This window comes from Mus pahari, chromosome 1 (assembly GCF_900095145.1).
Source record: "Mus pahari chromosome 1, PAHARI_EIJ_v1.1, whole genome shotgun sequence".
Lineage (NCBI taxonomy): Eukaryota > Metazoa > Chordata > Mammalia > Rodentia > Muridae > Mus > Mus pahari.
In genome coordinates this window covers 78764311-78775710 of record NC_034590.1, presented here as the reverse complement: position 1 = coordinate 78775710, position 11400 = coordinate 78764311, and the positions used below count along the sequence as shown (strand labels likewise).

The window sequence follows — 11400 nt, the reverse complement described above, 5'->3', positions numbered from 1 at the left end:
TTTCGGGATAGCATTTGAAATGTAAATAAAGAAAATAATAATAAAAAAGAAAAAAAAATCTTACATATGCACTATTTTGTTAAAATCAAATCAGTCCTTCTATAGGATGTGTGCGAGTATGTTCACACATATGCCTATGAATTCTGGAGTTAAAATTTTGTGATTTTGATAAATACAAATTCAAAATGCTGCAATACAGCATATCCACCTGCTGGAGATGAATGTTCATTATGTTTCTTTTTCTGGCCATCAGTACAAGCCATTCACAGAAGAGAAAATGTGAAAAATGGCATCTTAGAGATCAGGCATATTTAAATGTTTATTTTTTTGTATAGACAAGTGAACTGTTTGTATCCCTATACCTAGCAGGTAATTGGCCTTTACAAAACAGGTTGTGGGACCTTTGATCTCAGCATTTTCCTCAGGCTGAGGCGTGGGTGTGTGTGTTTGAGTTTGAAGCCAACCCAGTCTACACATTGAGTTTCAAGAGAGCCAGAGCAAATAGTAACACCGTCTTTAAAAGGCAAAAATCACACAAACAAACCCCAAACCAAAACAAACTGGCTATGGGAGTTCCATGACAAGAATAGTAGTCTCTGGTAGGAATTTCAAATATTTCCCCAGCTTTATACTTGTACTGTTTTGTGTGTGTATTCCACCAGTTTTTACAGGGTTACAGAATCTCAATCTCTGAGAAGAATAGCTCATGGATTCTCAGGGCTTAGGAAGTTCCTCCTCATGGATCAAGAACACTTCACTGGAGCGTCTTGCTTTTGTGTTTTTGAGTCAGTACATCTGCTGTGGTCATAGTTCAGAGACAGGCGTACTCTCTGCAAAAATTGTTTTGGAGGGCATTTTTATTTTTCCCTATAAACATTTAGAAACAGCCTGCCCATATCAAAGTATCTTTGCATTTGACTAGAATTGTGACCAATACATTATTTACCTTAAGAAACGTTTCATTCTTATCTGGGAATATGCTCTTTAAGTAATTGTTGCTGGTGTTTCTCATTAGCACTCTATTTGCAGTTGGGTTTTTGAATAGGATCTGATGCTGCTCAGGCAGGTGTCATGCTTATACACAGATAAGGATTAGCTTCAATTTCTGATTCTCTGGCTCCCTTCTTCCCTGGTTGGGATTACAGGTGTGCTATCACACCCTATTTTCTGGAGTGCTGGGGACTGAACTCCCACTCTCCCAGAGTTCCATGTCCCCTAGGCATTCTACAGTTACAACCCCAGACTTCTCTGCATTTTTGTGTTCTTCCATTGTATTAACTAGTCAAAATTAAAACCAAAACCCCTCTTTTTCACATTATTTTCAATGTATTTTTCTCTCATTTAAAAATGTCTATCAAGTTCGGAATCAAGCTAGGTGATAATGAAAAAATACCATACTAATACCATAAATTCATACTTGTCTCTAGACCCATTAACCTGTCGCCCACCTTCACACTAGACCAGTCACTCACCTGCACTGCTTCTACTTGCTGGCCTCCTGCACCTCTAAGGTGACCAGCCACTAACTGATTTAGTTTTTTAAGTTTACCATCCTTTGGCTTTCTGGCTTGTTTAGGCACATGCATATCACACACGTGTGTCTGCACTAGGATACCTTTCCAGACGAACAGTCTGGTGAAGCAGCTATTTCTCACCATGAAGGGTTTCTGCTCCTGTGGATTCCTGGGTCCCAGGACTGAGGTGTGTGCCCATCCTTTATCCTGTTGTGGCTCACTAGCACTTCTCTAGGTCCTTCCACACTGCACAAGGCAACTCTCTTGACTGCCATTCCAGGTAAGATGTTATGAAGAAAAAAGGAAAAAGAGAAAAAACAAAAACGAAACAAAACAAAAAACCAAACCAAACCAAAACCTAAAACAATCTTGGAGATTCCATTTGCCATTATCCTAAGTTAGAAGAAGAAGAAAGTATCACTGTAAACCACTGTGCCAAGAATAAGCTGCCTGGTGTGGGGCTGGGTGATGCTACCATAGCCTAGGCTGTGGGAGCAGCCACTGTGGGTGAGTCATGCCAACATATAACCAGCTTCTCCCCAGTGCCCACTCCCTGGCTTCTGTATGAGCTCAAGAATATGATTCTTTCTCCTAGCTGACAATAAACACATCAGATAAAGTTCATTTACAAAAGGTAAGCTATGTTTATTTGGAGTCACAAGCAGCTGACTGAGTCACTGTGACTCAAAACCACAAAGAAACCCTTTGCCTCCACTTCAGTCTCAGTCCTGTGTTGAAAACCTCAACCAGCACAAATGCCTCTTGGGGCTCATTCACAGGTTTACAAGTTTCTCGTTGAGGGCAATCTGTGACTGGGTGAGATTGGCCAGGTAGGTCACCATCAGCAGGTCCTGGAAGACAAAGGATAATCAGTGAGAAGCTGAGTGAACGGTGACAGAAAGGCTGGTTAGCCAGCATCACTGTGGACATTGGCTTTGAAGAGTCCTGATAAATGGGGGTGGAGGCAGACTGAGTAAGGGTTGGAGGTAGAAGCCAGGAAGGGAACGTGCATGACCGCTATCCTCTCTGATTCTCATAGATGTGGGACTGCGGTGTAGCCCTGTGGAGTATAGGGTGTGTGCCCGTGAACACAGATGGGGAAAAGTAGAAACTGTCTCTGTTACACTGAATTTTAGCAAGTCTTCTAGTCCAGTCTAGTTAACAAGTCATGGCAATACCAGCAGTACTTCAGACAAGCCATTAGGAAGTGGAGTCTCCCTGAACATACTGTACTGCCTCCAACCTGGACAACACAGCAGAAGTCCCTCTACCCACTCTGAGGGCGCAGCCACGGAACTCACATTGATGTTGCTGTTGAGCATGGTCTCAAAGTCATCAGGGACTATCTTGGGTACTTGGTTGACAAGGCTCATCAAGAAGCGGCCTACCGTGTTGTCCGCAGACACTTTCCCAGACTGAGCACAGAACAAAGACTCAATGAGGCGCTGTCCTGTCAGGTACTGTCATGTCACCAGCAGACTGGGCAGGGATGCCCACCCTCCCTTGCTTTTCCCTCCCCAGTTCTCACCAGCACATCCTCAGCATACTGCAGTACAGTGCTTAGAGCATCCTGGATTCGAGCTGAGGCCCCTCCCACTTGTTGTAAGTCACTTGAGAGTCCAATCACCCGGTTGGGGCTAAAACACGTCTTCATGATGAGGTCAACTGTGGGAGTGTGGGACAGGCAGTAAGAGACAACAGAGAAAACTTAGTCATGACAAGAGGAAAGAGGTCTCTAGCCACCTACTAACTCCCTCCATGCCTTCTGGAAGCAGCAGTCAGTTCCCCCAAATCCCTGCTCTCCCCCTCACTGACTACCTGCTTGCTAACTATTGGTTCTGGCCTCATATGGATGACTATATGGCCCGTGACACTGACAATTCCCCACCCTGGACAAACCTTCAACTTTCAGTCAGCATGAACCTTGAGTGTGTTCTTTAAGCTACCCAAGGCTTCCATCTTTGTCAGAGAAACAGCTCCTCCCTTGAATAGTCCTAGGGTCTCCAAGTATGTACAGCAGGGAAGGGAACTCACCTCCAATGCGTTCAGTGTCATAATATGCGTACTTCACCGTGAGAGGTGTGAACATCACTCCCATGGTCCTCCCAGGGACACCCATTAAGGTGCTGGGGAAGAAGGAGAAAAGGTAAATGGACGGACGCCCTGGGAGCAGTTTCCTTGTGTAGACGAGGCTGGGAAAGCAGTCAAAGTTAGTATCTTCCACTGAGCAGGCCGGGACTGTCCCCGAGATGTCATCGTGTGAGCAAGTTTTCCTTTTCCTCTTTGGCTTGGAAAGGTATGGGGCGACTTCATACACCATAACGCCAGTGGGGATGACAGGACTCTGGATGTTCCTGGCTGGCCGGACACACCCATTTCCAGGGAACACATCAGAACATTCTTTTCTGGGCCTGCGCTTTTCATTACTACTAAAACGGCAAACTGATTCATGCCCCCAAACACTAGATTGGGCGCTAGAAGTAACTTCACTAAAATTGTTGTGCTTATTTCAACTGTGCGTTTTCATCTGGATTTTGAAGATGAATTTGTAGAGACTAGCAAGGATGTGAAGGTAAAGGCCCAGTGCACATTAATAGGCTCAAATTATAGTAATAAGCTCTCTTTCCTCAGATGCTAAAGCCTTCCCCAGCAAGCCCTGACAAATGGTGGTGTAGCTGCCAGCAAGTTTTATGTATCAACACTGCTATGTTACTGTTCAAAAGTATACTTATTCCTAGCTTAAAAGATATGTTCTCAACAATGGCAGCATCTTCTATACTATAAATGCCATGCTTAGTCCTAGGAATGCACTGACTAGGGTTTGTTGTAACTTGACATAAGCTAGGCGATTCCTCTGTTAGATTGGCCTGCAAGCAAGTCTGTGAGGCATTTTCTTGACTGATGTGTGTGGTACCACCCCTGGGAGTGGAATTAGAAAGCAGCCTGAGCAAGCCAGGGGAACACAGAGGTACATGCAGCATCACCATGGTTCTATTCCAGTTCCCGCCCTGACTTCCCCCAATGCAGCCTGGGATCTGCAGGCTGACATAGCCCTCTCCTTCCCAAGCTGGTTTTGTTCAGTGTTTTATCACAGCAATAGAAAGCAAACCAAGCTGGGCAGTGGTGGTGCACACCTTTAATTCCAGCACTTGGGAGGCAGAGGCAGGTGGATTTCTGAGGTCAGCCTGGTCTACAGAGTGAGTTCCAGGACAGCCAGGGCTACACAGAGAAACCCTGTCTCAAAAAACCAAAAACCACCCAAACCAAGACAATGAAAAACTAATGATAATTCAGAAAAGCAATAAATACAGGCTCAGAAGAACCTGATAAACACATCATGTGTGGGTTAACTGTTCCAGAACAATACTAAAGGCACTGCCATTTGGAATTGTTACAAGCAACAAATACTCCAGTGTAAGCAGGACCAGAGAGGTTAAGTTATGGGGTCCAACTTCACTTCAGAAAGTTCTCTAATGACAGCCGTTAAAAGGGGAATAAAGTTCCTGAAGAGGAAATAAGTGGCAGGGCTAGACCTGAGTGTGCCCAGGACTCACCTGACATAGGCCTTGATGCTCATGCGCCCGTGCTGGAGGCCTGTATCTACCGTGAGGTGAATGGGGTTCGGGGCCTCCCTGCTGTAGTACTCATGGATCAGTACTGAATGTTCTGTGATGTCATGGCCTGTGGCATACCTGCAACAGCAATTACAAACGCAGGACATCTGACACCAATACCAAATGCAACAGTGCAGTGGGTGTCGCCGGGGTTCTCATACCCGTTTTAGCAGTAATTAACATGAAAAACTCTGCATAACAAAAGCTATAATTGAAAATAATTATCCTTGATTTTATAGGATCAAATTATCATCAAAATATCATAGGCTTTCAAGGTCACATGCTTTATATGTTCTATGTCTGAAAGGGGAGACGAGATCTAGTCTGATGACAACGAGCCTGGCCCTCAGTGAGACTTTCTATCCACTCCCACCCTCACCATCTTACCAGCCTAGGATGAGCTCATTTGGGGAGACTTTTTTATGTAATTCATACATATTCTTAGCAAATTCCATGTCAACAGCCACCTAAGGGGGAAGGCAGGAGAGGAGGTTAAGAAGCTTCAAGTATATGCTGCATAGGAAAAATTACCAACCCCCGCATCCGAGGAGGCCCAGTGTGGACAGGGAAAGCAGAGCTTCAGTTGCAGCTCTGGATACAGACACAGCACAGTGGGGCTGCTTAAATCCTCTCAACTCACTTCATCTTCTGACTCATTGTGTGGCACTGAAAAGCAGTTGGTGACTTCTACCGAGTGCTTGTCAACAGTTCCTGGTAAAGAGAGAAGAGCCAGGCGTTACATAATCCTGAGATCCCAAGCCCATGGCCCCTGACTACCCAATTCCGCCCTCCCCTCAGGGTCAGGGTCCTTTCTAACTAAAGAGGAACAAGAACTCCTGAGCCTCCTTTCTCCAACAGCCGCACGCTAGGATTACAGGTATGCATCACCACACCTGGCTTTCGTGGCGCTGGAGAGTGAATTCAGGGTTTTATGCATGATAGGCAAGTGTTCTATTAACTAAGCTGTTTCTCCAGGTCCTGCTTTTGGAGATGGCCTCAAAGCCAGCAAACATGAAGCCAACACATTAGCCCCAAGTTCAGCATCAACAGAACTAGTATTTTCCAGAGAACTCAAACTCAGAGACCCCCAACCCTCTTTCTATCACCAGACAGGACTGTCGTCTTCCTTTGCGAGGTCTCCTCTGCCCGCTATCCCCACCAGCCTCCCCCAACACTGCACTTTCCAGAGCAGTGGTTTTCAATCTTTTAATGCTGTGACCTTCATGTTGTGGTAACCCTTAACCATAAAATTATTCTCATTGATAATTCTTAACTACAGTTTTGTTACTGTTATAAATGTAATTTAAATGCTTGTGTTTTCTGATGATCTTCTGTGAAAGGGTCATTCCACCCCCAGAGGGTTCCTTAACACAGACTTCCTCTCATACCCCTTACTCTCACATTAGTTACTGGATCTCACTAAGCCATGGGTCCCAACTATTCTCACTTGATGTCCTGGTACCTTCCTCTAAGTTCCTCACCCCCCACCCCTTGTGACATGTCTCTGCTAGTGTTGTCTTTTGTTGGCTAGTGCTATGGTTTCATTTTCTGAACTATGTGGTGGTTTGAACATGCTTGGCCCAGAGAGTGCTAATAGGAGGTGCTATTAGTGGTGCTAATAGGAGGTATGGCCTTGTTGGACTAGATGAGCTACTGAGGGGGTGGGCTCTGAGACCCTCCTTCTAGCCATGTGGGATGGAAGCCCAGTCTTCTCCTGGGTCCCCTTGAATAAGATGTAGAACTCTCAGCTCCATCTCCAGTGCCATGCCTGCCTGGATGCTGCCATGCTTCCCACCTTGCTGATAATGGACTGAACCTCAGAACCAGTAAGCAGCCACAGTTAAATGCTGTCCTTTTTAAGAGTTGCCTTGGTCATGGTGTCTGTTCACAGCAATGGAACCCTAAGACAATGTTCTTAACACACAGGTATACCTTCTCTCATCTGAACACTCACCAACTTCTGACCGTTGTGACTGCTTCCCCATTTCAGAGCCTTTTCTCCTAGGGCCTTCAGGACACCAGTCTCTTCTAGCTTTCTCCCTTCTCTTCCTAATATGTTGGCTCCTCTGACACCTCAGGGTTTCAGCATTGTTAGTGTTCCCGGTTTTTGCTCTAAGCTCCTTTTCTAAGTCAAGTCCTGGCCTAGAAACATTTCAGTTCATGTTTATGTGCCTAATCTCTTTTGCATTATTTATGGATTTTTTCCTGCTACAAGGGCAGAGTTGAGTATCTGTGATTGACTGCACACAAAGCTGAAAAATACTTCCTGACTTTTTTTTTTTAAACACATCTACCAATCAATCTTTGTGGTAGGTGAGTTCATCTACCTCTTTGTTTCAGTTACTTATCTTCTGGGGGCTAGGACATACTTGCCCACACCTCTTTACATTTTTGTCTTCACACTTATTGTTAAAATCTGCCTTTCTTTTACACTGATTAATTATGGGTGTGTACGTGCAACTGCTTGCCCATGGAAGTCAGAGGACAGTCTGCAGGTTTTTTCCTTCCATCATGTGGGCTCTGGGAAATGAAGCACGGGCAGGTTGGTGAAGCACCCTGGCAGCCCTGCTTACTCAATTTTCTACTTGACAAATCCACTGGCACACTCAGTGGCACCTCACAAGGAATACCCACCAAGCCCAAGCCCCACTCTGTCCTTTCTTCTTGTATGCACAACGGCAGGTCTAGAACTCACCCAACCCCCTCTCATGCTGCACTTCCATCACGCTATGTCCCGAAAGCTCCACTTCCTAGTGTTCATTCTCTACCTCTTTCCCCCTCCCTTTCTCAAGCGCTCTGCTTTACCAGAACACTTTCAATCTGTGGTCCAGGCCCAACTCAGATCTACTACTCTCCACAAAGAAGGCACGTTCTATAGTTTCTCCTGCCTCAGCTCTGGAATGAGTGCTGGTCATGGGCCTCTGCAGAGACCAACCTGGATAAATTTTCTCTGCTCTCTGTGAGTCCTGCCCCATAGGCAAGTGCCCAAACCACTGAGGGCTTTACTTCCTGCCACCCTCCCGTAAGCCTGGGATGCCAACCTTTTCAGATAGTCCACTTGCTGGGGGCTTTCTTTTCAAAATTGTTTCATTTTTAAATTAAAAAAAAAAAAAGTTTATTTCTTAACAGTGATACATTTTGGAACCACTACATAAGTGAACACAAACACGTTTTCAAATTCTTGGCATGCTATATTTTGAGATTCAGAGAAAAAAATTAGCATTCCTGGGTATTCTCAGAGTTTTCAAAACCATGATATTTAAAACACACTTCTAGCAATCTTTATACTCTATAATTTGAATAGCTAAGGTTTTTATTTAAAGGATAAAGGACACTAGGTTCAGTAGTGCTTACAAAGAACTTTAACCTATGGGAATATTCATTGAAAATTATTTAAAAGTCTTACACTAACATGTTAAGTTTTTAAATTCAGGTCTTGCTTCTTTTGGAATCATATGTGGATACTGTCCATTTAAGGACTTATTTCACATTGAAAATGGGTTGCACCTTATCATGATTTTGCACATCTTGCTAGGATTCCTTCATAACCTTTTAAGTAGTTCCATCTATGTTTCCACAGAACACCTGCTAGCAGAATACTCATCACACGTACAGTAGTTACTTATAGGGACTGTGTTTCCATCTTGAGTTTAAGGTTATAGCAGTGTTTCTTTAACTAATTTTGAATTCTAAGTACCTAACAACTCCATGGTACACAAAACTCAATGATAGTTTCATTTAACTAGACAAAATCTTTTACAAATTAAAAACCAAGAAAATCCAAGCTTCTGCCAAGCACATATTGCTTCATTCATTTTTTTTTTTTAAAATCAATTAACTGTTTTGTAACAGGGGAAGCACTGAGCAGAATTCAGTCTGATAGAGAATCCATGCACTACAGTTAGTCTTCCTATGATAAAAATGGGGTAAACATAAACCTTGGGTAGACACTTATTCCTTTAGTTAAACAGCTCCAAAGACTGAAAGTTAGACAGCATGTTCAAAGTATTTGTTCAGTGACAAGTCACTGATACAAAATTCTTTTGTTATAGAAGCTCACAGCAGGGCAATTACAGAATGCCAACACACTGTTAGAGGTTAAAACTAGAGAGAAGTTGGCATTATAGTTGTGGACTGAAATAAAGTGAAGAGCATGAAAGACATGTGGCAAAGAAAATACAAGTACGCTTTGATAAAAGACAAGGCATCAACTCTAAATTCTGTAAACGCCTACACTGTCAAAGACAAAGAAATGTATGGTAGGGTGGTAAGGCCTACTATGTGACAGAGGATGACCAACAACTGTACCCGAGGCGTGCTAGCCATTAACTGCTTGCTGTAATGTTTCATTCTCACAAAAACTGTCTGAAGGGGCTGGAGAGATGGCTCAGTGGTCGAAAGCACTGGCTGCTCTTCCAGAGGACCTGGGTTCAATTCCCAACACCCACATGGTGGCTTATTACTATTTATAGCTCCAGTTCCGGAGGATCTGGCACCTTTAAACATACATGCAGGCAAAACACCAATGCACATAAAATTAAAAAAAAAAATGTTTAAAAAATATATTTGTATTTTAAATATATTGTTGCCCTTGAAAAAAACAAACAAAAACTTGTCTGCTAAAGAAGTGTCTGATGGTGATCTGTCAGGGACCACAAAGCTAGTAATTGCTGGAGTCTGACTACAAACCCTGCTCTTTTTGCAGTACTTGAACTGTCTTCTATGGTGCACGCCCTGCTACAAGACCACCAGTAAGAAATGACAGACGCAACTAAAGTGGACTGCAATATCTAAAAGCTGTCACTGAGGCAGAGAGGAAACCAGCCTGACAGGACCCAGAGAATGGAATGTATTCAACCGTCTTTAGAGCTTTTCAGGTTTACAAGATACTTTAACATAAACTATCTACTTCCCCAAATCTGTAACACAGGCAAAGAAAAGATTACTCTTCATCTTGAAGGTTAGCGACCTATACGTAATACAACAGTCTGTGTCCAAATGAAAAATCAGGAGAGTGAGGTGGGGGCTAGGGAGGAACTTGGAGCTGAACATATCTAGGTTTTGTGAACCAGTATGTGAGAAGACCTTGGGACACGAGCCTGTCTGAAAAGTTTAGGAAAGCAATATATTATATATCCAGAGTATGTTACGAATTTACCTGGTTTATTTGAATTGGAGGAAGCTTCCGACACATCCTCTTCCCTAACATGGGTGGTGGGCACTTTCTGTGTTGGGGTGGTGGTAGGTCACTGGATATGAGAGGGAATGTGGGTACTGTGCTTAAGCGGGTCAAGGGCTTTGAACTTGCTGGCATTTGAGCTTTCAGTTTTGGCAGCATGCCCTCTCAGTACCACGTTGTTGGGAGTATAAAATAACATGTAGATCAAGTATCACAAACTACGCAACAGCTTATGCCTACTCCTTGTACATTTCTGTGGCTTAACGGCAATTCGGCTGAATTCAGATCGCTTGGGAAGGCAAGCCGCAGCAGGAAGGTGCAAAAAGAGAAACGGGCTAGGAGTTCAGGGGCGATGGAACGAGAGGAATAGGAAGATGGACGGGAAGAAAACTTCCCCAGAGCTCACCCAACAGGGTTCCGATAACTCGGGCAGCTCCCTCGTTGCGGCGTTCGTAGCTGTCCACGATCGAGGCCAAAATGACCGGGTGTAGCCTGACCACGCGGCCGCCGGGGAAAGGCCCCGGGAGGGCGGGCCCGGGCTGCGAAGGCGCCGGCGTCTGCGCAGGGGCTGGCGCGGAGGCTGGGGTCTGGCCCGGAGCTGCAGGCGTAGCTACAGCAGGATCAGACGAGACGGGCGCCGGGGCCGCAGCGGGAGTCGCAGCCGGTGTCGGAGCTGGCGTGGATGGGGTCGGCGCTGAAGCCGGGGCTGCGGTGACGGCCGGCGCCGGGGCTGCGGCTGCAGTGGCAGGAGGGACACTAGCCGGTACGGCCGGAGAAGCCATCTTGCCGAGAAAGAGAGAGCCTAGAGCAGAAGGGCGTGAGTTGGGGGAATTAGGAACTTGATTGGCTAAATTTGCACCACGTGACTCATATCTTGATGACTATTGGACATGAAATTTCCGGCTGGTTGTAAGTTTTAGTGAGCGGTGCGCGCTTTAATTTCTGTCCGATGCGCACTCTGTGTGTAGCAGGCTGAAGTAGTTCCTAGTAACTTTAGGAATTCCTGGGGTGGGAGTGGGGAGGAAGCAACTAGCAATCTACACGGTTGCCACCAGATGGCGGCACAGAGTAGTGTAAAGGTTGCAATTGTTTA

General features: G+C 44.9%; 1 protein-coding gene across 1 annotated transcript; it reads right to left on the bottom strand.

Annotated features, from left to right (window-relative positions):
- Nucleotides 1-2134: 2134 nt before the first annotated feature.
- On the bottom strand, nt 2135-11102 carry Eif3f (eukaryotic translation initiation factor 3 subunit F). Its single transcript, XM_021195078.1, has 8 exons — nt 10714-11102; nt 5769-5839; nt 5516-5595; nt 5069-5206; nt 3549-3640; nt 3043-3179; nt 2816-2929; nt 2135-2365 (listed from the first exon to the last, which is right to left on the bottom strand). The coding sequence occupies exons 1-8, from the start codon at nt 11087-11089 to the stop codon at nt 2288-2290; spliced, it is 1086 nt and encodes a 361-aa protein (XP_021050737.1). The 5' UTR covers nt 11090-11102; the 3' UTR covers nt 2135-2287.
- Between the last annotated feature and the right edge of the window lie 298 nt (nt 11103-11400).

Excerpts from the sequence above, each read along its gene's own strand:
- Eif3f (XM_021195078.1), bottom strand. The coding sequence starts at position 11,089 with ATGGCTTCTCCGGCCGTACCGGCTAGTGTCCCTCCTGCCACTGCAGCC. Across the intron at positions 5,840-10,713 it reads AGTTATCGGAACCCTGTTGG|GAACTGTTGACAAGCACTCG; the intron begins GTGAGCTCTGGG and ends TCTCTTTACCAG. Across the intron at positions 5,207-5,515 it reads AATGAGCTCATCCTAGGCTG|GTATGCCACAGGCCATGACA; the intron begins GTAAGATGGTGA and ends TTGCTGTTGCAG.